The following is a 27905-nucleotide window of genomic DNA, read 5'->3' on the forward strand; positions in this document are numbered from 1 at the left end:
GATTTTACACGTGGATATATGAGTTCTGAGTCTTCTATTCATAAGCCCAATTGTTCTCTTGCGCAGTTGTCATATGATTTGCCTTTTGTTGGACTTTTACACATATAGACCTTATATTGGTCCATAACATTTTCATATTTATATTGGGACTCATACATAAAAAGATAAAATGTTGAAAATTCAAAGTGTGGGTGATGGAGTCGTGTTTATATTATTTGATAGAATAATTTAAATATATTTATTAAATATAAAAAATAAAATGAGGGACTAAATTAAAGAGAAAATTATTTGTTATTTTAAATGAAATAACTTTGTCTCATTTTACTTCAATTTTTTAAAAATATAAATATTTATTATACTAATCTTTAGACATTAAAAATATCAATATTAAAAGAAAAATAGTACTGCGAAAAACATTTGTAATTTCTTACATAGCGAGGTAAAAATTTTGCACTACTGAGAAATTTGTCCTGAGCAAATTTCGGTGTTTACTACACTATATAATGATCACTCTTTCTGGTAATTCAAGAGAAAATTTATGCTTGGGGACCACTGATGGCTTCAGCTTCTCCTTGCTCTTAGTGATGGCCAAGAACAGAACTCGATACAGAACAATCATTGCAAACATGATGGCAAGATCAACCCACTTAGAGTGACCCATTTCCACGTGCCATGCCTCAATGAGTACTTGTCTACCGCTGATGGTTTTGGTTCCTCCATCCTGTTCTATAGAAAATGTTAAACCTTCAAATTCATTCTTGAATGATCCTTGAAAGGCATACTTGAGGAAAGAAACATAGTATAAAGGGTATTTCCATAATGGTTTTGGAATATCGTTTGGCAGTCGATAGAATCCACCTGTTAAGATCATGAGTCCTGCAATTCCACCAGCAATGAACATGCCTATTACATAATTGGGAGAGACACTACCAACAACCAACATAAGGCTCTCAACCCACATCATGATGGCGAATAGCAAAGAAGTGAAGTACATAAAGTTTTCTAGTCCTTTGTGCAACCCACAAAGGTAGTAAGCTATTCCTCCAGGAATTAGAGAAATCATTAGCATGTAAGGAACAACAGAGAGTATGTTGCCTATGAGAAAAACTGTAATGCCATAGTGCCCATTCAATCTCTCTCGTTCAAATACCTGACACGAAGAAACAAAAATTCAAGTATGAATAATAAGTAATTAAGTTTCATATTGATTAAAAATGAACTACATAAAGAAAATGTAAGTGAAATAACCATAAACTAAGTGCATTTACAGTTTAGTCAAGATGGAGCGTTTAAGTACACTGTTTAGATTCCTCATGACATTCCCTTTTTTTGGGTTCACTAACACTCTGGCCCACTACAATGCAGTGAAACGTTATCCTAAAATATAACACAAAACGATTGAAATTTTACCTTCATTTCCTCCAACAGTGGAGAGAATCCACCAACAAGGTTCATGAAAGTCAGAACTGAAATAAAAAAAGTGAGCAGCGAACCTCTCCCCTGAAGCATGCATGAGGATATTGTATTATTCATCAACTTTGTTCATCGAAGCTAATCTTTATGCTTTATATATCTTACCTGAATAGATTCATTACTTGAGCCAATGTGATAGAAGATAGAGCCAATGCTTATAGCTATTACAATAAAGACAGATAAACGTAACCAGTAATTGCTTATGTCGCGAAACAATTGAAGGGAAGATCTTCTTATAAGAACAAGGCATTGAGTGAGGAATGCAGCGTGGATCCCCTTCTTCCCTATTGCGCCAGAATCCTATTTTCATGCAAAAAGTTAGTCTTTCATGTACATCATATATAAATCTTTGGGTTTTGGACATTCCTCTGTGATTTTGGAGTATTAGTGGGAGTAAGGAACGTAACGTGAAAACTTACACTTTCACTTATTTTTGCCACTTCCTTTTTAACTTTGTTTCCAATTTGAGACGATCCATAAGAATTTACAAGGATACCGATTGCTTCTTCCGTAGTTGCAAAGCCTTCTGTAGCGTCCTGTAGACAATAAGATTGCATTTTCATAGTTAGAAAATTGGCCCCCAAAAAAAACTAGCCAAAGTAGGAGAGAGTTTTCATACCTGTTCGAAATCTTTGTTTATGATCGTCAAGTAATGATCAGAGGGATTGTGGTGTGTCGGGCAAGGAAAACCTTTTGAAGAAAAAAACTGCACCAAATCAAAGTGTCAATGTGTGTTTTGTCAACTTCAAATCAATAAGTGCTTCTTTATAAGGATTTTATTTCCTAACCTGATTTGCATCAGGGGCTGGACCAAAATATACAGTTTCACCAGAAGAAAGAAGACAGAGGTCATGGAAAAGTTCAAAAACTTCACTACTAGGCTGATGGATGGATGTAACAATAGTCCTTAGAATGCCATCCCTTAGATTTAGACTTGCAATTCTTCTCATAACATAATATGAAGCTGCACTATCAAGTCCACTTGTTGGTTCATCAAGGAATAGAAGTCTCGGGCGTGTTAGGATCTCAATGCAAATGCTAAGTCTTCTCTTCTGTCCTCCACTGAGGCCTTTATCACCCCACCCTCCAACCTTGGTGTTAATGGCATCTTGCAGACCCATTTCTCTCAGTGTCATTTCTGCACGTTCCTTCTTCTCTGCTATGGACATGGAATCTGGAAATTGGAGCTGAGCTGAGTAGTACAAAGTTTCCCCAGCCGTTAAATTTGACAGCATAGCAGCATCTTGTGTTACATAGCCCTGATGTCACATGGTGGTTGCCAATTGTTAGTAAATCTAAAACAATTTCTTTTGTCTACCAAAAAATTGCTGCTTTTTAAAAGGAATTGTAGCTTTTGGGAATTTTCACTTACTGATGTTCCATAAGCCAGTACTTGTTTGTGGCCATTGATTAGAATATTCCCTGTACGTTTTATGTTTGAGCTCAATCTTCCTGCCACATTGTTTGAATCATGTGATAGTCATATTATATATTTATATAAATAGAAATTAATCATATCATCATAAAGAAATTTACCATTCCTAATTACACTATACTATCTTAGCATCAGGAAGAGTAATAGATACTGCAAGAAAAAAAAAACAAAAAATTTATGCTTCTACCACTTTCCTTATCGTCCCAATTTCTAATCTACTAATTGCTAGTGTAATTTCATATCTCCAAACATCTGTAAAATTTCTTATTTAAGTAGTAATTTGAAAACAATAATTTATAAAAGTATCCAAAACCTCACAAGCTTGTCTAAAATACTTCAACTTCCCTTTTAAAATCAATGATTGCAATAAAAAAAACAAGGGAAAACTTCAAAAAAAAATCTTATGAATTTTCTCAATTATCATTTATCTCCTCACAAATTTTTTGAATCATTTACATCCTTAATTAAAAAAAAAATTATTACTTACTACCCTGATTTAAATTTTTTTTATCATTTACCCTCTTCATTTAGGGGGGCAAATGATAAAAAAAAAACTTTAAGTAGGAGATAAATGATAAAAAAACTTTAAGTCGAGGGGTAAATAATTCAAAATTTTGGGGTGGGGAATAAATAATTATGAGAAAAGTTATAAGGTTTTTTTTTAAATTTTCTCAAAAAAAAATTAAAAAAAATGTTATCACGCAGCATAATAATATGTTGGTCACATACTATGAGACTCAAGCAAATGCCAATTGCACTACCGCAATCTAAATATATAAAGTGTCCGTTACTAATCACCTGCTAAAGCATCAAGAAAAGTGGATTTTCCACTGCCTGAAGGACCCATTATAGCCAGAAGCCTTCCTGGCAAGGCATAACCAGTAAGACCCTGAAGCATTGTTTTCCTTTTCTTTCCATTTGAAACAGTGACACATAAATCATCCCATGTCACTGTTATGCCCTCCTTCTCTCCCTGAATACTTTCGGTTGACTTGATGTCATCACCTCTAAATGAAACTTCTCGGTTATCTTCCAAAACAGTAGGTTGAGCACGTGGATATTGAAGGGTAGTCATGCTCAACTTTCAGTTGTGTACTTGTGTTTGAATAATATATGTGTTCTGTTTGTATACATATATAAGATCGTGGATCTGAAAAAGAGAGGACGAAGATAATGGAGAAGTTTGTTTTGGTGAAACTGTAAAGTCACATCATAAAATCTCTGCTCTCGTACGTCCTGCACAGTACACAGTACACACTACACATTGAACTAAGGTAGTGTTTGGTTCAGGAGAAATTTTATTTTACTAAGAAAATATAAATACTGGGGATCTGCGGGGAAAGTGAATTATACAGGAAAGTTTAAAAAAATGTTATTTGGTTGGACAAAATTTTACCAGGAAAATTGAGTTAAGTGTTTGGTTGAAGATAAAATATTGATGGAAAAATTTAATAAAATTACAAAAAAAACGCCAAAAGAAATAACCCTCTATTGTTTTAAAACCTATTGAATAAGTACTGAAATTACATTCAAGTAACCCAACGGCAATAGCACAACGTCTTTGTCTTTGTCTCCATTTCGGTCCATTATTACAGATCATATTGGTATATATTTAGGTTCAATTAAAGGAAGGGGCAATATTGTAGAGGTGTCAGAAGATAGCTTACTTAAGGCCTTCATGCCAGCAGGTAATGAGAATAAAGTAAATGGTCTTGAAGCATCTTCAGTTAAATCCATATCTAATCAGTCGAATGTGATAGGTAATCCCAAAGGTGATTCATTGATGGGTCTGCAAAGCCTTAACAAAAAGCTTGCTAGTTCCTCGGCAGATGAACAGGCTAAAGCGGAAGAAGAATTTAAAAAATCCATATATGGAGCTGCTGACGATGGTAGCAGTAGTGATGAAGAAGGAGGGTAAACTTGTCATGCTCTTCGTCCCATTTTTCAGTTACCCACTTTCTATGGGCAATACCACCTTCACAAGAGGCTTTCTAAATACTGTTCAAATCCGGATTTCTTTTGTTATTATTGATTGCTAGACAAACATCATTGATGGGCAACTGAGACCAAAATCTTCAACCAAACGTGGAGAAGGAACAATCCCGTTCTCACTTTGCCAGGAAAATATTGACTTATCCCCAACCAAACACTACCTAATTGAAATGTTAAAATATTTTAGGTACTAACAATTATTTAGTATATCCTTTTTAAATATGAAAACATAATATATTTATATTATCTTTATCTTTATAATTATTTTTTGTATATTCTTCTTACTTTTGGTTAAAATATATTATTATTCCAGTTGTATCAAAAATTCACTTGAAATGCTACGGTATTAGTCAACCATAGAATTAATGTGCAATATATATTGATATTAAAAAAAATAAAGTAAACACTCGGGCCCAGCATGTAACAGATTCCAACCTAAACAAGTGCAGAAAAATGGAACCATGTAGCTGTATACATACACACAGGTCATGTTTCGGGTAATTTATAACGTTTGATAATATAAGCTTATGACATTTTTAGTTATTTGGTGTGATCATCGTATAGTATAAGCTTATATAACAGAATCTTTTAATATATCAAAATAATGTATAACTTAATCAGGTTTAACGGAGTGGAATTATGTCTGATAAAGGTTGATGTATTAATATTGCTTACAAGTACAATTCTCAAACACTAATATATCATTTCAATATTAATATATTAAAATAATTTTTTTTAATATATTAATTTTTAAAATATTTTAGGATATTATCTTATACAATATCATACCAAACGCTGGATAGTATTAAAATTTAATCAGGTCTTATAGGCCTTATACTATCAGGTCTTATCCTATATTATATACCAAACATGCCCTTAGGGCCTGTTTGGTGTGATGTATGAGGCTTGATAGTATAAACTTATATTATACGTTATGATATTTTCAGTTGTTTGGTGTGACCATCGTGTAGTATAAGTTTATACAGCAGAACTTTTGAATACATCAAAATGATGTATAACTTAATGAGGCCTAAGGGGGGTGAGGTTAGGCCTGATAAGGGGTTGATGTATTGATATTACTTATAAGTACAATTCTCAAGAACTAATATATCATTTCAATATTAATATATTAAAATAATTTTTTTTATTATATTAAAATAATTTTTTAATATAGGATATTATCTTATACAATATCATACCAAACGCTGTATAATATTAAAATTTAATCAGGTCTTATACTATCAGATATTATACTATCAGACCTAGTCCTATACTATGCACCTATGTTGCACCGACACCGACACGGGATACGAGATTCGACACGACACGACACTTCGACACGTTATTTCAAAAAAATGTTAAATTTCGACACGCTATGACACATTTTGATATTATATAATATTTTTAATTTATGTAGTGTATATTATATTTAATATTCAATAATTTAACAAAAAAAATAAAGCTAAACTTCTAATACCCATCAATTTTGTAAAGAAACATAAGATATCCCAAATGTTTATATTAAACTCAATAAAATAGCAATCGTAAACTAATGAATCTAATAGTTGGAACTCAAAATGCAACGTAACGTAACCTTTGAACTTTATTTGAGTCTTTGCAACGAGTATTGGAGTGTCAGGAAGTGTCGAAGTATCGGTAAGTGTCGAGAAGTGTCGAACACGACACGTCAGAGATTTTGAAGTGCCGGTGCTTCATAGCTATGCACTAAACATGTCCTTATTCTCTTACACATATGAAGTACTAGCCCATGTTCCACCAACACCAACATACATAAGACATAGTCTAGCTAGCACATAAATTTTAAAAAATATTAGATTTTAATATATTAAAATATATTTTGATATTAAATAATATTTTAATATATATAATATAATTTATATTTATTACATATAGTAGTCTATAATAAGCCATTAAAGTAATCAGATATTCAAATTTCATAACATAAATATAAAGCAAAAATAATTTTTTATGTCAAATTTTATAATAGAAATTTTTTTATTTATAAATTAATTTTTTATGTTTAGTTAATAAAATAAATTTTAGATCTATATAAACGTTGACTTCATATCAAATGTGTGTCAAAATATATCGGCATCCAACATGTATGCAATATGCATTTTTCACAAAAATTAACGCACAGGTGGTTCTTAGGTACTAGGAAAGTAAATTTTGAGTATTATAGATATTTGAAAAATCATAATTTATGTTGGATAAGATTAATCTCTCATGTTACTCTCAGTTCGAAAAATGTGCCTTTTTTTTTCTAAAAATTGATGGAGACTTTATTTATCTCTTAACATGAGAGAATTTCTCTCATACTACATGAGAAGTAATCCTCTAAATATTTTATATTAAAAGTGTTTATTGTTTGCTTCGGTTATGTTATAAGAAAGAAACAAAATGGGATTCACAGGGTTGTCAATTAGAGGATTTGGGATTCACAGGGTCTAAATTCACTTGGCAAGGGCCAAAATGGGCTCACCTTGACAGAGTGTATAAAAGATTGGATAGGATTGTAACAAATATGCATTGGAGGCTCAAGTTTGATGATGCTAAAGTTACTCATCTTCCTCAGGTGAAATCTGATCATAACTCATTGCTGCTGAATCTGGATGCTAGGAAAGATACTAGAGGGAAAAAGCCCTTTAGGTATTTAGCAGCTTGGCATCAGCATCATACTTTTCCTGGTCTAATTAATGATAACTGGGATCAGGATTTTGATATCCCATATATGCTTCAAAGGCTAGTGCCTACACTCCAAAAGTGGAATAAGAGGGTGTTTGGTGATATTAATAGAAAAAAAAGAGAAGCTTCTGAAAGACCTGGACAACATTCAGCAGCAAAGTATTAGAAATGACAGTACCAGATTGAAGACTATGGAAGATAATTGTCATGAGAATCTGAAGAAGGTCCTGGAAGAAGAAGAGTTGTTGTGGTTTCAAAAGTCTAGGCAGCATTGGATTGTTGATGGTAATAGAAACACTAAATTCTATCACCTAAATACAATCATTAGGAGGAATGCCAATAGAATTGTGAGACATAAGGATGGGCCGAATCATTGGATTACTGATCTAGATGAGCTTAAAAATCATGCCTGCAATTTTTATCATGATCTGTATTCTGAGGAGATTCAAAATAGAAGCTGGCTTTCTTCTCCAAATCTTTGGCCTTCTTTATCTCTGGAGGAAAAGACCATGCTTAGTAAAACTCCATCAAAGGAGGAAGTTAAAAGAGCTTTGTTTAGTATGGGGTCCTATAAAGCACCAGGAGTAGATGGTTTTCCAGCTGCCTTTTTCCAAGTGAATTGGGAAAAAACTCAGAACCAGTTGTATCAGCATATTCTTAGCTTATGGGCAAATCCGGATCTAGTGGCAACCATTAATTCCACTTTACTTGTTCTTATTCCTAAAGAGAAAAATCCATCTCAGATGACTCAACTCCGACCCATTTCCTTGTGTCCAGTTATTTATAAAGTTTTGAGTAAGGTTGTGGTTCACATGGTGTTTGGTATTATGGATAAGATCATATCCCCTTTTCAGGATAGTTTTGTTCCAGGAAGACATATTCAGGATAATATAATCATAGTGCAGGAGCTGATTCATTCAATGCACTGGATGAAAGGTAGGAAGACCTTCATGGCCATTAAGGTGGACTCAGAAAAAGCTTATGACAGGTTAAGTTGGGAATTTATTAACAAAACTCTACATGAAGTGCAAATTCCGGAGAATTTAATTGGCATTATTATGGCTGCAATTTCTACTGCTAAATTCAATATCCTCTGGAATGGAGGGATGTCTGAGGAATTTCAGCCCTCAAGAGGTTTCCGGCAAGGTGACCCTCTCTCTCCTTATGTGTTTGTTATTGCAATGGAGAAACTTAGCCATATTATCAATACTGCAGTTCAAGGAAAGCTTTGGAAGCCAATTCATGCTGGAAAAGGAGGTCCTGATGTATCCCACTTGATGTTTGCTGATGACTTAATGCTTTTTGCTGAAGCTTCTGTAGATCAGATTAATATTATTCTCAAGTGTCTGAATCTGTTTGGTGATATTTTCGGTCAAAGAGTGAATCAACACAAGACTAGTATCTTCTTTTCCAGAAATACTCCAGATGATGTAGTAGCTGAAATCACGAATGTTTGTGGTTTTAAGAGAGTGCGTAACATAGGGAGACATTTGGGGGTGTGGATGAAGCATGGTAGAGCATCCAAGGAAGCCTATGCCAATATTGTTGAAAAAGTTCAAAATAAGTTGACTGGCTGGCATTCAAAGTGTCTTTCTCAAGCTGGAAGGATAACCCTGGCTCAGTCTGTTCTATCTACTATTCCTTTCTTTCAAATGCAATGTGATAGAATCCCAAATTCAATTTGTCATGAAGTTGAAAAGCTGTAGAGAGGTTTCATTTGGGGAGATACGGAGGAGAAAAAGAAGATGCATCTAGTGAGCTAGGAGGTTATGACAAAACCAAAAACAGAGGGCGGTTTGGGATTGAAGAAGTTACTTTACATGAATGATGCCTTTGTTGGGAAGCTGGCTTGGGATATCTTTGCTAATCCGGATAAATTCTGGGTTCATATTCTCAGGTCTAAATATAATGGTCAGAAAAGAGGGAATGCCTTATTTAGCTGCAGAAATGGTGATTCAAGACTTTGGAGGTATATCTGCTCTATCTGGAAAAAATTAGAGCATCATCTAATTTGGGAGATTGGTAATGGTAATGATATTTCCTTTTGGAAAGACAAGTGGATACATGAAGGAAAAAGGCTTATGGACTTGGCTGTAAATCCTATTCCTTGGGAGGAAAGTAACAAAAGAATAAAGGAGTATGTTGATGATCAAGGTAATTGGGACTTACAATTACTAGCTAGTTGGCTTCCTGCTGATGTTGTGTTACTAGTTAAAAGTATTTTACCCCCTAATGAAATTGATGGAGCTGATTACATGAGATGGAGCTTAAACAACTCAGATCAGATTTCAGTCAAGAGCATTTATCAAGCTCTTACAGGTATGATTTCTGACCTTACTGATAATTCAGGAATTTGGAAAAAGATTTGGAGTTGGGAAGGTCCTCAAGTGATTAGATTATTCTTATGGAAAATTCTTCATGATAAATTGCCAACAAAGGCTAGACTGAGTTCCTTTAATATAGGTAATCCTTTCTGCCCCATATGTTTGCATGAAACCGAGAACTCTATGCATTTGCTAAGGGATTGCTTGACTACTAAAAAGTTGTGGGAAGAGTTACTTCCTATTAATTTTGGTCATTCGTTTTTTACTGATGATATTCGTACTTGGACGGAAAAAAACTTAGCTTGCATGGACAGGTATACAAATAATACTCCTTGGTCCATTGTGTTTGGTAATACTGCTTGGATGGTTTGGAAATGGCGAAACGATGTAATATATGGCAATGTTGTTCCTTCCCACCTTTATAAGAGGAACTCGGTTCTTAAGGCTGCTGCAGAATCCCATATGGCGTTTAACTCTGTGTCTAATCATCACTTAGTGCAACACAAAGCTGAAATACTGGTTAGCTGGCATCCTCCCGAGGATAATTGGATAAAATTAAATACTGATGGTGCTGCTCGAAGGTCTCACGGTTTAGCTGCTTGTGGTGGAGTTGCTAGAGATAATATGGGTCACTGGCTCAAAGGTTTCTCATACAGAATAGGTAATTGTAATGCTCTCAATGCTGAGCTTCGGGGGATTCTCAAAGGTTTGGAGATGGCTTGGGAGGAAGGCTGAAAAAATCTAATTGTTGAGTCTGACTCTACAACTGCAATCACCATTCTGTTTGGAAAGGGTGTTGCAGCCCGTGAGCCCCATTTGGTGGCTCGAATACGGGCATGGTTTCATAAGAATTGGAGAGTTCGTCTTATCCACACATATAGAGAAGGAAATTATTGTGCTGATTGACTAGCAAACTATCCATTGGACTATCCTTCTGTCCCTGATATGTCTGTTTTCTTTTTCTCTTATTTTCAGATTCAGTCTATTTTTATGGCTGATTTAGCTTCTGTTTGTAGATCTCAAACAGTTTCTGTTTTGTAGTTTTTGCTGCTGGGTTGTTTTCCGCATCATCCCAAAAAAATAAAAGAAACAAAATTCTCACAATATCTTGAATTTTCCCCACTTCAAAATCTAAAGTAATATAATTTTGGGATTACAAAAGATAAAATCTGTTGTTGTGAGAGTAGAAACTTTTTTCCTTATTAAAATTTAAAATAAGTGATTCATATATGCAATTATTTGTTATATTTTTCTAATTTTTAGTAAGAGTAACAGTGAATGTCAGTTCTAGTAATGAAACTTATCGCTCACAAACAACTACCCTTCTGCACATATTCATTCCATACCCTAGGACCTAGGGATAACGTGCTACGTGCGCTATAAAACTGGACGGCTATAACTGTTACAAAGGACAAGTCCTTTGAAAGGGGCTTGCTACAGTACCATCACGTTATTTTCATGCGTACGGAATTAATGTGATATCAAACGTTTAATTTTTGTTAAATCTCTTTAAATGTTTATAGCCCATAAAATATAATAAGTAATAAATAAATATTTGACAACTTAGGGTACGAATGAAAATATTTGACAAGTCAGAGAGTTTGCATATGTGTACAATCGTTTGGTTATGATTCTTAATGAGTATTTCACTTATAATTTCATTGAGATATCAGGAATCTTAAAAAGAATATAAGGCTAGGATACATCGAGACATCGGGAGCTAGTCAAATTTAGAGAGCTGATTGTCATCTTTAGAAAGAATGGTAATTAAGAATTAACAACAAGAGATAGGTGAGAAATTGGGAAAAATCGAACTCTTGCTACATTTTTTTTGTTATTTATAAAACTCAATTGAAATCTTGTTTTTTTTGGTTTTAATTATTTTCTTTATTTTAGTAATTTCTTTTAATTGAACCTTTACACGATTTCACAATTATCTTCCACTCTAATTAAGTTGTTCAACTTAAGGGGCCGTTTGGTCGAGAAGAAATTTTTTGAATACTAGGGAAATAAAATTGATAGGAAAATGGTAAGAAAGTGAGATAAAGTGAAAAAGATAGGAAAATGTTAAAAAAAGTAGTTTGGTGGGAAAAAACTTTACTAGGAAAATTAAGTAACTTTTAGGAAATGTATGTTTGGTTGGAGGTAAGATATAGATGAGAAAACAATCTTAAATTACAAAAATAACTCTGATTTTAAATATTTTATTTTGGTGGCATGGTACCCCACAGCTGTTTTATTTCAGAGGGTATAATGGGTGTGAAAAATTTGAGTGAACAGTTGTTTACCCAGCTTTTAACAAAAACTCACCTCCCAAAACGCTTTCGAAACAGTAAAGAAAGCTGTCATTCCGTTCCAAAATTTAAAAACCAATGCAAATTAGATGATGGCTTTCTGAGTAAATCACCCTAAACCAAACAAGACATTTCAAGATTCCTTGTTACATTTGCATAGGAAAGTTGTAAAAAGCCGCGAGACAAACACCACCTAAAAGAAATAGTGAAAATAGTATTTGACCAAATAATGTTTTCCCCTGTATTTGCAGGAATCTTGTGTTCGGTTCTCAAGTGACTATATTTTTTCCAAGTCAAAAACAAGCATGCAAGTATACGAAGTCACGAGTAGTAAGGAGATTGAGTAGGGGATATCTTTCCCTCAGGGATAATTTGAAAACGAGTAATCTTTGAATTTTTAAATTACAAAAGCTGTATTTTTAATTTCTTGAATGGTTGATTGAATTGTTTTTAATTTTTCTTAATAGTGACAATAAAAAATGATATGTAACTGGTATTATAAACTTGCACTAAATACTGGTAAGACTAGAAATTTATGACATAACGTAAGAGATGATTAATTGTTTAAGTATACCCGTTAGAGTTTCTTTGTTTTTTGTCCGTTAGAAAATTTAATGGTCTTTTAAGTTTGATGTAACGGCCATGTGCTGCACTAAAGTTGTTTGACGAGTCTTAACGGTATCATAATGGGTCAGTTTTGAGTAGTATAATGAGTCATTAAGTTAGAGTTTATTTGGGTGTAATGTGTCTCTTAATGTTATGTTTTTCAGTTTTAGTTTATGGTTTATATTAAGTTTGAGTCAGTTTATGAAATTTGGATTCCCTCTTCAAACATTGTGAGTTATATTTCTGCATCTTAATTTTTCTCTATCACAGACGTGATTTCCCTCTTTCAACACTTTTATTACATAAGCCAATTAAACTTGTCACGGCAGCTTACCTAACCAGCTGAACCTGCTACAGCATATTCGTGCTTCCCAACACAATATATAGTTAAACTCAATGTTCCATATTCCTATATCTTCTCAATTCGAGCAGCCTTACAGAACAGAGGTTCTCAAGTTATGAGTTTAAAAGTATTCCTAGCCTTAATCCCATTGTCCATTAAGTTTTCTAGATTAGACAACGTTCCAATTATCAATCCTAATTAACTAATTAACAATGGCCAGATGTTAACTAGCATTAACATGCAATGCACAATGAATAAATTAAATGAGCTGCATATAGATCCAATTCACTCCATAACATTAAAGCAATCAGAGTTCTATCACGTCTTGGTCCGAAAATAGATTTAGCTCATGGCTAATTCGAAATACATGAGAAAGGTAAGGGAGGAGAAAAAACCCAAATTTTTCATTACACGATGTTTGGTAGAAGAAATTTTTTTTATGTCTGGGAATCAAATTATCAGAAATATGTTGAGAAAATAAATTTTTCGAAAATATGAAAAAAAAAAAAATAATATTTAATAGGACAAAATATTACTAGGAATGCTGAGAAAGTGAATTGCCCCAACTGCACTACGGGCACTAGTGGCACTATCACCGTGCCACTAGTGTGGGAAGAAGAAAGCAACAAAATAGATTTGGTGCTAGCCTCTCCACCACCGCCATAGAAGCGTGGGAAGAAGAATACATCAATATGGACTTGGTGTTAGTGGCGGTATCACCGCGCCAATAGTGCGGAGTTAAACAATACTGGGAATCAAAAAATAATACCTCTGCATGATATTCTTGAATGATATTTTGGCTTAAAAAATGTTTAGAAATTACAATTCTCAGAAAATCAGATTCTCAGTAAAAATTTTACAATCTTTGTATGGATAAATAAGATTATGATCAATATCAATTTTTTGATAATCCAAAAAAATTTCTTGTATTAAACGCCCCTTTATATAAACAAGCTTAACAGTGCATAAGCTTCGATATACAGATCTGATTAACTAAATGAAACAACTAATACTAGAAATTGCAAAATCATCAGCTTCAGAACATATTATCTTCTCCGAGATTTAAAGAATAACAGTACAAATTTGCAAATAGTGTCTTCAATTACAAATCCATATTCAAAAAAAAGTACAAGAGCAGAAAAGATGGAAAGAGGAGAAAGTAAAATCCTAATAACTACACAGCAACCCAGACACGTGAAATAGTGAAGAAATGACAAAAGTCTCATATGATGTGGCTTCCTCCTCTTTTATAAGATTTTAATTTCTCTGATCCAACCTTGACCACCCATGCCTCTTTAATTTCTCTGATCCAGTCTTTGAATAACAACTTGTTAAAGTGGTTGAGATGCCCTTTTGTCTGGTTCCACTTTTTGTTACTTTTTCTTTATCCAAATTACATCAAAAGATGCCAAATAAAATAACATCACAACAATACACAAAAAACAAAACTCGATAGTAAACGATCATTCCAAACATGATGGCAAGATCAATCCACTCAGGATGTGTTTGGTACAAGAAAAACTTTTTAGTGACCGGAAATTATGATTAATGAAAATACAGTAGAAATTGAGTTTATTTGAAATCTTACGAAAGAGGTGTTTGGTTCACCAAAATATTACCGGGAATATTGAATATTGGGTAAAAATTATTAAAAATTATTAAAAATTACCGATTCCATATTTGGTTTAGAACGAAATATGACTTGGAATATGAGGTTATTTTACAAAAATAACCCCAAACTATTTTTACTTTTGTAATTGATAGATTGGGTCTAGATTTTTATGTGTATTGGGGTATTTTTGTCTCAAAATTTATTGTTGTGCTTTCCCTTTACTTGTTATTCTGATTGGTATTCCGAATTACTATATTAATTTTGGTAAACTGAATAGTGACTTTTCTTTATAAATCAAATTACTGGTAATCCTTGGATATCCGAGAATCGTAATTTATTCCTTCTACCAAACGTGGTAATTACATTTACCAAAGAAGGATTACCGGTAATCCTCTTCAAAAACTTCAAACAAACCCCCCTTAGTGTATTCGTGTTAGTGCTCAAATGTGTTGACAACCGGGGTGAAGTGCAATAAGATGATAAACAAGTGCTCCGGGAATCAATGATATCAATAACAAGTATGGAATAGCTGATAAGGCTGTCCATGATATATGCAAGGACAACATATTATCCATTTAGGGGGCGTTTGGTTGAAGATAAATTTTAAGAATACTAGAGAAATGTAATTACTAGGTATCTATAGGGAAAGTTGAATAGATGAGAAAGTTAAAAAAAAGTAGTTTGGTTTGACAAAATTTTACCAGAGAAATATATGACAAAAAGTGTGTCAACAGTGCTTTACCCGGATTTTTTCAAAAAACCACCCTCAAATCGGGTTTCTAAACAGTGTAAATTACTATCTTTCTCAAAAAGCCAGGCATTTCACATAGATGAATTTTGGTCAAAACCCTGTTGAACCAAACATTGGTTTTCTAAAAATCAAACTTCATTTACTTAGGAAAATCTCAAAAACCCTTCAACTAAACGCCCCCTTAGTCTTTTACTTTCAAATACCTGATTAGAGACAAAAAAGAAGAGGATTTGGTAAATTCACTAACTTATGCATTAAAGTGAGTTACTTTTTGTGCCGAAAAGTGCAATTGTAAATGTGAACTAATTCCTACCGGAAGAATTAACACATCTTACTTAACACCCAGTCCAAAATAAGGGAAATTTGATAAATTGTGTTAAAGTATATATATGAGTTTTTTTTTTAATGTATATGATTAACTAATGTAATATTTTCATACTTATATTGGGACTCATACATAAAAAGAGAAAATGTTGAAAATTCAAAGTGTGGGCGATGGAATCGTGTTTACATTATTTGAAAGAATAATTTAAATATATTTAATAAATATTAAAAATAAAATGAGGGACTAAAATAAAGAGAAAACTATTTGTCATTTTAAATGACATAACTAACATAGCTTGATCCAATTCCAGGCCTAGTCTCAAGTTCAAATACTGAGTCTGGCCCAATCCATATCTCATAAGACAATAATAAGCCTCAATTATGTTGTATTCAATCTCAGCCACGTCAGATAAAAGCTTCATTCAACCAACCAATACAACAGATTAACGTAAGAAAGTTATTGCAGTTAATTTATTAGATAAGTTGGTTACTCTGATAGGCTTTTATTTAGATCAGTTTTGATCACTGAGCTTTAGATACATGTATATATTTTGGGTTTGCATTCTATCATTTAACATGACCACAAAAAGTTTCCTACACACACAATATTTTGTGGGACTCGCATGTTTTGAAGAAAAAAAACTATGGCACGCAAAACGAATCTCTATAACATAACACAATCATTTTTCCTACAACATAACTCTTATAAAACCCATATATTTTAGGTTTCCTTTGTTATCTGCTCATAACTTGTAATAATCATTTCTCAGTAATAGAATGAGGTATTTTTCTCTCGTTTTCTTCATGGTTATCTTGAGCTCCAATATGGTATCAAAGCTGAAATAGCTTTGATATCCGCATCTTCTCTTTTCTTTCACTTTGATCTTTGCTTCCAATGGCGAATCAAGAACAACTACCTCCTTTCCTCACCAATCCTTCACATCCTCTTTTTCTTCATCCAAGTGAAAATTATTCGTAGGTGCTTGTTTCTCCAATCTTGAATGGTCGTAACTACCATTCGTGGTCTCGAGGCATGTCAATGGCATTACTGTCAAAGAACAAAATAAGCTTCATTAATGGTAATGTAGTTGCTCCAGATGAAGATGATCCTACTTATCAAGCATGGGAACGATGTAATACAATGGTGTTAAGCTGGATACACCGATCAATTTCTCAAACCATTGCTCAATCCATACTGTGGATTGATAATGTTGCAGATGCATGGAGAGATCTACGTGATAGGTTCTCTCAGTCAGATATGTTCCGCATTTCAGATCTACAACTCTAAGCTACATCAAGGTGACAAGTCAGTTTCAGAGTACTTCACACAACTCAAGACCCTCTGTGATGAGTTAGACAATCTGATACCACTTCCTTCCCCTACTGTTCCTTGTGAATGTGGTGCGATAGTTCAGATGAGAACCTATCGTGAGCAAGATCACACAATTCGATTTCTCAAAGGCCTTAATGAGTAATGTGCAAGCTTTGGCAGTACTGAATGATCGAAGGAATGGATATGAAAATACACGTGGAGGATGCTCATTTAAAGGAAGAGGAGGATGTAGTTACGCTGGTAAAAGTACAGATAGATTGTGTATTCATTGCAAAATCATACGATTGAAACTTGTTACCAACTCCATGGTTTCCCGCCTGGATATAAAAGGAGTGTAGCAAATAATGTTTCTATGCAGCAAGAATCAGCTCCTCAAAATCAATCATTTCAAGATGTAAGTGTAATTCAAGATCAGTATCAACAGATCTTCAACCTGCTGCAGAAATCGAATAACACTGATGCAAGGTCTCCAGTGCACACTGCCAATGCAATTCTTGCTTCTAATTCCGTTACAACTAATACACAAATCACACAACCAGGTATCAATGATGTTGATTGGATCATCGATACAGGTGCAACAGATCACATCTCCTTTGTTGTTTCTTAATTTTCTTCTTTTCATCAAATTAAATCAACTTCAATAACTTTGCTTAATGGTTCCAGTGTTGTGACTTCAATATCTAGAGTTGTACATATCACTCCCCATCTTGTTCTCACAGATGTGTTATATGTCCTATAATTTCGTATTAACCTCATTTATGTTTCAAAACTCTTAAAATCCAATCCATACCTCATTATGTTTGACAAATCTTATTATCTTATTCAACAGAAAGTCTCCAATTACCTGAAGACGATTCGTTCTGCTGAGCAATGTGGCGAACTGTATGTGATCAGAAACCCAACAATAATGGTGATTCACTTGGTAATAAGACACTTTATGAGCTATTGTATAGTTGTCCTCCAACCTTATTACACCTCTGTATTTTTGGCTGTTTGTCTTATGCTACAACCCTCACATCAAACCGTACAAAATTTTCCCCAAGAGCTAGGAAAGCAGTATTCTTAGGCTACTGTGATGGAGTCAAATGCTACCTTTTATTTGACCTCTCATCTAGGGAAACCTTTCTATCTCGTAATGTCACTTTCCATAAATCTTATTTTCCTTTTGATTCCAAATATTTACCCCAAACACAAAAACATCTTGATAGCTATCCAATCTTACCTACATCAGAATCTTCACTCACTTCTGATTTTCATTTAATACCTACATTGCCTATTTACCCACTCCACCAACAACCCTGCAACTAGGGTTGGCAAAACGGGCCAACCCGGCCCAACCCCAAAAAAACGAGCCGAGTTAGGGTTGGCTAAAAAAAAAAAATGAGCCAGAAAACCTAACCCAACCCGACCCGAGTCGGGTTAGGGTTGGCTCGTTAGTTGCCTAAAAAATATGGCTCGTGGGTTGGCTTGAAACAATAGCTCGCGAGTTGGCTCTAAAATTGGCTCGTGGGTTGGCTCATTTTCAGCATATTTAAATGAACTCGTAGTATTAATGCACCAGCTATGTGACTTCCATCAACTTAAACAAAGGGTTACAAAATGAGAAATAAAAGTAAAATATTCTAGTTTCGAATTTTCTTCACAACAAATTTGCACCAACATCAAGAAACAATCAGAATCACTTGCTACCAAGTGGTAAGATATTTGAATCAAACAGAGCCAGCACTGCCTAACAATATAAAAATGGCAGGGGTGTGAGAAGATTAGGGACTTAGGTTTAAAGAAGGAAGAAAGACGGTGATAGCACGTGTGGGTCTTGTCCGTTTTTATATATTGTATTTTGTATTTTCTAAAAAAAAAAAACTCAACCCGCGAGCTGGCTCGTTTGACCTGCGGGTTGGCTCGCTTTTATTCGAGCTGGCTTGGGTTGGGTTGGCAGATCATTTTTGCCAACCCCACCCGACTCATTTTTGACGGGTAGGTTGGCTCGTTTTTGCCAACCCTACCTACAACCAACAATCCTCATCAAATAGTAACCCTACACCATCATCCTCTGAGACAACCACTGTCCCCAATGAACCTCCACCTAATCTCAAAAGATCAACACGCCTTCGTTCTTCTCCTATCAAAATTGTATGCCTTAACGTCACTACACACACCGAACCATGTACTTTTTCCCAAGCTGTCAAATTACAGCAATGGAGACATGCTATGAATAATGAACTTCTTGCACTAGCAAAGAATAATACTTGGACCATTGTGGATCTTCCCTCTGGCAAGACACTCATTGGATGCAAATGGGTGTATAAAGTCAAATATCGATCCAATGGTGAAGTTGAAAGTCACAAAGCTCGTCTTGTAGTTAAGGGCTTTACACATATGGAAGGTGTTGATTTTTTTGATATTTTCAGTCTAGTTGCTAAGATGATTTTTTTGATACGTGTGCTTCTAGTTGTTGCAGCTGCTAAAGGCTGGCTGCTTGAGCAATTAGATGTGGACAATGCTTTTCTTCATGGTGAACTATCTGAAGAGGTTTATATGACCATTCCTCATTGTCTGGAAGTGTCAAAGCCCAATCAGGCTTGCCATTTGAACAAGTCATTATATGACCTAAAACAAGCAGGTAGACAATGGTAAAGTAAACTCTCATCTGCACTAGTTTCCCTTGGTTATGTTTAAGGCTAAGCATATCACTCATTGTTTACTCGTCAGCAAGGATCGTCTTTCACAGTCCTTTTGATATATGTTCATGACATTGTTCTCTCTGGAATTTCTTCATCTGAAATTGGTAGGGTCAAGGCTTTCCTTCATGACAAATTTCGCATCAAGGACCTTGGTCCTCTTGTTATTTTTTGGGACATAAAGTGTCTCGATCATCATGTGGCATACATGTGAACCAACGCAAGTATGCACTTGAAATACGTGCTAACATGGGCATGCTAGTTGCTAAATTTTGTAATAGTCCAATGGAAGCTTTTTTTCTTTTGAGTTGTACCAATGGTACTCTACTTTAAGATGTCTCTATGTATCATCGTTTGGTTGGTCGTCTTTTGTATTTGACCACCACATGACCCGACTTGAGCTTCGCAGTACAGCAGCTTAGTCAATTTCTTTCATGTCCCCTTGATCTTCACCATCAAGTGCAGTTCGTGTTTTATGCTACATCAAGGGTTCACCAGCTTCAGGGTTATTCTTTTCTTCTCACTCTGGCCTCCATGTGCGCGCGTTCACTAGTTCTGATTGGGAATGTTGCCCAGATACACGCCGCTCCATCACTGGATTTTGTGTGTTTATTGGTTCATCACTTGTTGCATGGAAATCAAAGAAATAGTCCACTGTCTCTTGATCTTCTTTAGAAGTTGAATACAGAGCTATTGCCACTCTTACATGCGAGCTCCAATGGCTTCAGCATCTATTTAGTGATATTTTTCTCCCTTGGTCCAAGCCTGCCTCTGTCTTCTGTGATAATAAATCAGCCATTTACTTGGCTCACAACCCTGCTTTTCACGAACATTCTAAGCATATCGAGATCGATTGCATGTTACTTGTAAAAAGATCACATATGGTTTGTTACATATGCTCCCAGTCAAATCCTCCTCCCAACTAGCTGATACATTCACGAAACCACTTCCCTAAACTGCTTTTAAACTTACTCTTGCCAAGTTGGGCCTAGTTAATCTACATAGTCCTACTTGTGGGCGGGTATCACAGCTTGATCCAATTCCACGCCCAGTCTCAAGTTCAAATATTGAGTCTGGCCCAATCCATATCTCAGAAGACAACAATAAGCCTCAGTTGTATTCAATCTCAGCCACGTTAGACAAAAGCTTCATTCAACCAACCGATCACAACAGATTAACAGAAGAAAGTTATTGCAGTTAATTTGTTAGATAAGTTGGTTATTGTGATAGGCTTTCTGTTATATCAGGTTTGATCACTAAGCTTTGGATACATGTATATATATTTAGTTTCCTTTGTTATCTGCTCATAACTTGTAATAACCATTTCTTAGTAATAGAATGAGGTATTTTTCTCTCATTTTCTTCATGGTTATCTTGAGCTCCAATAATAAATTTAGAGTAAATACCCTTTTTAGTGCTCAGCAAATTTCACGAAGTCCGCTTTAGTCTCTAGCAAATAAAAATGTCCATCGTGGTCCCTAAAAAATTCAAAATGGACCCATTTTAGTCCTTTTGGGGACTAATATGGGTCTTTTTTGAATTTGTGAGGGACCTCGATTTCAACTAAATGGGTCTATTTTGAATTTTTTAGGGATCACGATGAGCCTTTTTTTTCTAGGGACTAAAGAGGGCATTATGAAATTTGCTGAGGACCAAAAAGGATATTTACTAATAACTTTATGTCATTTTACTTCAATTTTTTAAAAAATATAACTACTTATTATACTAATCTTTAGACACTAAAAATATTAATTTAAAAGAAAAATAGTACTGCGAAAAACATTTGTAATTTCTTACATAGCGAGGTAAAATTTTTGCACGACTGAGAAATTTGTCCTGAGCAAATTTCGGTGTTTACAACACTATGTAATGATCACTCTTTCTGGTAATTCAAGAGAAAATTTGTGCTTGGGGACCACTGATGGCTTCAGCTTCTCCTTGCTCTTAGTGATGGCCAAGAACAGAACTCGATACAGAACAATCATTGCAAACATGATGGCAAGATCAACCCACTTAGAGTGACCCATTTCGACGTGCCATGACTCAATGAGTACTTGTCTACCACTGATGGTTTTGGTGCCTCCATCTTGTTCTATAGAAAATGTTAAACCTTCAAATTCATTCTTGAATGATCCTTGAAAGGCATACTTGAGGAAAGAAACATAGTATAAAGGGTATTTCCATAATGGTTTTGGAATATCGTTTGGCAGTCGATAGAATCCACCTGTTAAGATCATGAGTCCTGCAATTCCACCAGCAATGAACATGCCTATTACATAATTGGGAGAGACACTACCAACAACCAACATAAGGCTCTCAACCCACATCATGATGGCGAATAGCAAAGAAGTGAAGTACATAAAGTTTTCTAGTCCTTTGTGCAACCCACAAAGGTAGTAAGCTATTCCTCCAGGAATTAGAGAAATCATTAGCATGTAAGGAACAACAGAGAGTATGTTGCCTATGAGAAAAGCTGTAATGCCATAGTGCCCATTCAATCTCTCTCGTTCAAATACCTGACACGAAGAAACAAAAATTCAACTATGAGTAATAAGTAATTAAGTTTCATATTGATTAAAAATGAACTACATAAAGAAAATGTAAGTGAAATAACCATAAACTATGTTACTGATAAGATTACCTGTATGTTAAAATGTTTTAAGCTGAGTATAATGTGCAAAGTTATGTTCATAAAATGAATATGTACTTTTAATCTATCTAATTTGTGTATGTTAGAAGTTAAATAGTTGCTGAATAAAGTAGTGTAATGAGTCATTTATAAGAGAGGGAATATTGGAAATTATTTATCTATCCTTAAAATTAAAATCAAAATCCTATCTCTCTTCCTCTCTCCTCCTCACTCACCAACACACTTCCATCACAAGGTATGGCGCCGGTGAGTTCAGCGCTGGAGATTTCACCGGATGAGGCTGGTGGCAACTTGGGAGCAGGTTTCAAATTCGGGGCACTAGTTATTTTGTGCAGTCTGCTTTGACCATTTTATGGAAATCTGACTCGATTATATAAAGTTTGATAAAAATTTTGTATTATAAAATGTTTAGGGTGACATCTTATAAATTTTTTTTATCATTTGAAGTAATATTATAAAGTTTTAACATGCATGTTAAAACTTTATGTTGATAGTTATTTTGATAATTAAATGATAAAATAACACAAAAATCATTATAGTATTTATTTTCTGTGTGGGGGATTGTATTGTTTTTCTCAAAATAAATAGTAGATGATGAATGGATTGAAACTATTAGTTTTTCCTTTTTTTTATTGACGAGATTTTCTAACTTATTTAGTGAATAATAAGTATAAATATAAAAATTATTCATCAAAATTAGTGAATAATTTTTAGAGGGAGAATATAGAAATTACATAAATAAATTTTTTTAGAAAAATTTAATTTAATTTATAAAGTATAATAATTATATTAATTTTAAAGAAAGGGTAAAATGGTAAAAATATATCATTAATCCTCCATTTTTCTCCCCTTATCATTTTTTAACTCCCAAATAAAGAAAAGAAATGTCTTTCATTTCCCTTCCTCTTAGATTCCCTTTCTTCCTTCCCCATCCAAACTCCCAAACAAAACCTGGAAATTAGGAGGAGGATATTTAAGAAAGAAGAAAACTTAAAAGACTTTGATGGAATAAACTAGTTTTAGTTGTACTCAATGATCTTCTTTTGTGTTTTATACAAGATGATGGATAACACACCTGATTATACCTGTGTCACCTCCCTAACAATTGGCTAGGATTATGCCAATATATTCATGATCTAAAAGGGTACAAGTGTTTCTCTAGAATTTTTCACAATATCTTAATCTAAATATTAATTATGATATGTGCAACTAATCTCTAGAATTCTTATGGAGTAATCTGGAGTAATTATTATAGATTTTGGGTTAAACAACTCCAAAAGATAATTTTAGGAGTTAGGCCAAATAACGATTAAGCACATAAAGTGAAATCAAGAATATTATTCAAAACTAGCATATTATTGATGTTGGGTCTCATACTTGCAGCAGAGATTGTTGAAAATTCAATTATTAATAATAAAAGTAATTAAGTTTCATATTGATTAAAAATCAACTACATAAAGAAAATGTAAGTGAAATAACCTAAGTGCATTTACAGTTTAGTTAAGATGGAGCGTTTAAGTACACTGTTTAGATTCATTATGACATTCCCTTTTTTTGGGTTCACTAACACTCTGGCCCACTACAATGCAGTGAAACGTTATCTTAAAATATAACACAAAAACGATTGAAATTTTACCTTCATTTCCTCCAGAAGTGGAGAGAATCCACCAATAAGGTTCATGAAACTCAGAACTGAAATAAAAAAAGTGAGCAGCGAACCTCTCCCCTGAAACATGCATGATGATATTGTATTATTCATCAACTTTGTTCATTGAAGCTAATCTTTATGCTTTATATATCTTACCTGAATAGATTCATTACTTGAGCCAATGTGATAGAAGATAGAGCCAATGCTTATAGCTATTACAATAAAGACAGATAAACGTAACCAGTAATTGCTTATGTCGCGAAACAATTGAAGGGAAGATCTTCTTATAAGAACAAGGCATTGAGTGAGGAATGCAGCGTGTATCCCCTTCTTCCCTATTGCACCAGAATCCTATTTTCATGCAAAAAGTTAGTCTTTCATGTACATCATAAATCTTTGGGTTTTGGAAATTCCTCTGTGATTTTGGAGTATTAGTGGGAGTAAGGACCGTAACGTGAAAACTTACACTTTCACTGATTTTTACCACTTCCATTTTAACTTTGTTTCTAATTTGAGATGATCCATAAGATTTTACAAGTATACTGATTGCTTCTTCTGTAGTTGCTCCCTTGCCAAAGCCTTCTTCAGCGTCCTGGAGACAATAAGATTGCAATTTTCTTAATTAGAAAACAGGCCCTCAAATAAAACTAGCCAAAATAGGAGAGAGTATGCATACCTGTTCGAAATCTTTGTTTATGATCCTCAAGTAATGATCAGAAGGATTGTGGTGTGTTGGGCAAGGAAAACCATTTAAAGCAAAAAACTGCACCAAATCAAAGTGTCAATGTGTATTTTGTAAACTTCAAATCAATATTTGCTTCTTTATAACGATTTTAGTTCCTAACCTGATTTGCATCTGAGGCTGGACCAAAATATACAGTTTCACCAGAAGACAGAAGACAGAGGTCATGGAAAAGTTCAAAAACTTCACTACTAGGCTGATGGATGGATGTAACAATAGTCCTTAGAATTCCATCCCTTAGATTTAGACTTGCAATTCTTCTCATAACATAATATGAAGCTGCACTATCAAGTCCACTTGTTGGTTCATCAAGGAATAGAAGTCTCGGGCGTGTTAGGATCTCAATGCAAATGCTAAGTCTCCTCTTTTGTCCTCCACTGAGGCCTTTAGCACCCCACCCTCCAACCTTTGTGTTAATGGCATCTTGCAGACCCATTTCTCTCAGTGTCATTTCTGCTCGTTCCTTCTTCTCTGCTATGGACATGGAATCTGGAAATTGGAGCTGAGCTGAGTAGTACAAAGTTTCCCCAGCCGTTAAATTTGACAGCATAGCATCATCTTGTGTTACATAACCCTGATGTCACATGATGGTTGCCTAATTGTTAATAAATCTAAAACAATTACTTTTGTCTACCAAAAAATTGCTGCTTTTTTGGGAATTTTCACTTACTGATGTTCCATAAGCCAGTGCTTGTTTGTGGCCATTGATTAGAATATTCCCTGTACGTTTTAAGTTTGAGCTCAATCTTCCTGCCACATTGTTTGAATCACGTGATAGTCATTATATTTATATAATATAGAAATCATATCATTTTAAAGAAATTTACCTCTCCTAATTATACTGTACTATTTTAGCATCAAGAAGAGGTAATAGATACTGACCCAGAAAACAAGAAACATATGCTTCAAACACTTTCCTTAGCGTCCAACTTATAAACTACAAATCGCTAGTGTAATTTCATATCACCAAACATCTGTAAAATTCCTTATTTAACTTCACACGTACGCTTGTCTAAAATACTTCAACTTCCCTTTTAAAAGCAATGGTTACAATAAAAAAAAAGGTTGTCACACAGCATAAGAATGAGTTGGTGACATACTACGAGACTCAAGCATATGCAAATTGAATTACCGCAATTAAAATATATAAATTGGAGTAGAATCGGTTACTATTCACCTGCTAAAGCATCAAGAAATGTGGATTTTCCACAACCTGAAGGGCCCATTATAGCTAGAAGCCTTCCGGGTTGGGCTTGACCAGTAAGACCCTGAAGAATTGGTTTCCTTTTCTTTCCATTTGAAACAGTGACCCACAAATCTTCCCATGTTACTGTTATGCCTTCCTTCTCTCCCTGAATACTTCCACTACTTTCGGTTGACTTGATGGCATCACCTCTAAATGAAACTTCTCCGTTATCTTCCAAAACAATAGGTTGAATACGTGGGTAAAGAAGGGTACTCATGTTCAATTTTCAGTTGTGTTTGAATAATATGTGTTCTGTATGTCTACATATATAAGATCATGGAACTGAACTGTCAAGTCACATCTTTAAAATCTCTGCTCTCGTACGTCCTACTCACTCATTTATGTGTAATGTTATGGGCTTACACAACTATAGAATTAATGTGCATAATATATATCAATATTAAAGAAAAATATAGTAAACCCTCGGCCAGCAGTCCAACCATCATTATTAATGGGCCACGTTAGGTCAACCACATTAAGTGAATTCGATATCATGTTACAACTCAAAGTCTTGGGTACATGGATTTATTTATTTATATCTACTTCACTTAGTCTATTACCAACCAATATAAGACTTATCACACTTGAATATTACAACAATCTCCCCCTCAATTGTGAAGCTCATCATTGATATGCTCCCCCTCAACTGAGTACTCAGGCTTAAAGTACTCAACCCGCCTCCTAGCTAAATACCTGGCTAGCCGAGCCCAACCTGACTCTGATACCACTGTCAGGCGGATCCCGGGGGAGCCCGTAGCGTTGGACAACCATCAATGAGCTAAGGTTACATCAATCGTGGCAAGTGGATCTGACACTATGTCTCAACCCAAAATCTTAAGGCATTGGGTTCATAGATCCCCACTTATATCCAATTTACTTAGCCGATTACCAACCAATTTGTGACTCATCACATTTGAATAACCCAACTTATGTAACAAATTCCAACTTAATAAAAAAGTGTAGAAAATAGGGACCATGTTTGTTGTATACATTTATTCTCTTTGTTGACGAACTCGGCAAGTGCACCGGTCGTACAAGTAATAAAGTGATAAAGTAGAGTTGTCGATCCCACGAGGACTGATGACCAAGCAATAATCTATTTATTTAATTAAAGTTGGATCGATCATTAAAGGTTTTCTTGAGAATATTGTGATTAAAGTAAAAACAGAATTTATAAACTTATTTTTGGTTTTTAATATTTTAGAAATTTAATTCAGAATTAATTAAAGCTAAAAGAAATTGATTTAAGTTTTCAATAAAAAGGCGTAGTTAGGATTCAACTTCCCCAATGGTTTCTTAACGTGTTTGTCTATTCTCACGATTACATGCAAGATTGAATTATTAACAATTCTTTCTATGATTGATCCCAATCCCTTGGTAATCCAATCCTTTACTCTAATCCAAAGCCTAATCCCTTAGTACTTTCTCATAGAATAAGCATTAACGCAAGAACTCAAGTTATAAAATTCACAAGTCTATCCCTAGATCATGCAAATTCCAGCAATCAACCAATCGGAATCACATATCAACATCCCTATTGTCATATGTGACTCGTATGTTTATCTATGAGTGATCAAGTCATAAATAAAACTAATCATATATATCCGATTGATTGCATAATTCAGAAACAAGAATGTAATTCATAAGAATAAACAAACATCAACTAAGAATCCATTGGTTCTGTATCTTCCTAACTACTAAAAGTAATTTAGCCTAACATACTCATAAAGACAGAATTAAAATCT

At 34.3% G+C, this 27905-nt stretch overlaps 1 protein-coding gene across 1 annotated transcript; it reads right to left on the bottom strand.

The window, feature by feature from the left end:
* Positions 1-496: 496 nt before the first annotated feature.
* LOC133300048 (uncharacterized) lies at positions 497-26377 on the bottom strand. Its single transcript, XM_061499535.1, has 17 exons — positions 26092-26377; positions 25585-25664; positions 25018-25488; positions 24849-24935; positions 24639-24764; positions 24329-24523; positions 24161-24250; positions 21791-22390; positions 18222-18260; positions 3707-3881; positions 2846-2925; positions 2262-2732; positions 2093-2179; positions 1893-2009; positions 1579-1773; positions 1411-1500; positions 497-1150 (listed from the first exon to the last, which is right to left on the bottom strand). Exons 1-17 carry the CDS (start codon positions 26375-26377, stop codon positions 497-499), a joined length of 3843 nt encoding a protein of 1280 aa, XP_061355519.1.
* Between the last annotated feature and the right edge of the window lie 1528 nt (positions 26378-27905).

Source organism: Gastrolobium bilobum, unplaced genomic scaffold, assembly GCF_033153095.1.
Source record: "Gastrolobium bilobum isolate Gb01-03AN ecotype WA unplaced genomic scaffold, APGP_CSIRO_Gbil_v1 utg4369, whole genome shotgun sequence".
In the NCBI taxonomy this organism is placed as follows: Eukaryota; Viridiplantae; Streptophyta; class Magnoliopsida; order Fabales; family Fabaceae; genus Gastrolobium; species Gastrolobium bilobum.

What these genes read in the sequence shown, in the direction of transcription:
- LOC133300048 (XM_061499535.1), bottom strand. Translation starts at nt 26,377, where the DNA reads ATGAGTACCCTTCTTTACCCACGTATTCAACCTATTGTTTTGGAAGAT. An exon ending in CAGCCTCAGATGCAAATCAG is followed by an intron (nt 24,936 to 25,017) that starts GTTAGGAACTAA and finishes GATTTGGTGCAG; the next exon opens with TTTTTTGCTTTAAATGGTTT. An exon ending in TAGCTCTTGGGGAAAATTTT is followed by an intron (nt 3,882 to 18,221) that starts GTACGGTTTGAT and finishes GAAAGTATTCAG; the next exon opens with GGAGAGAAGGAGGGCATAAC.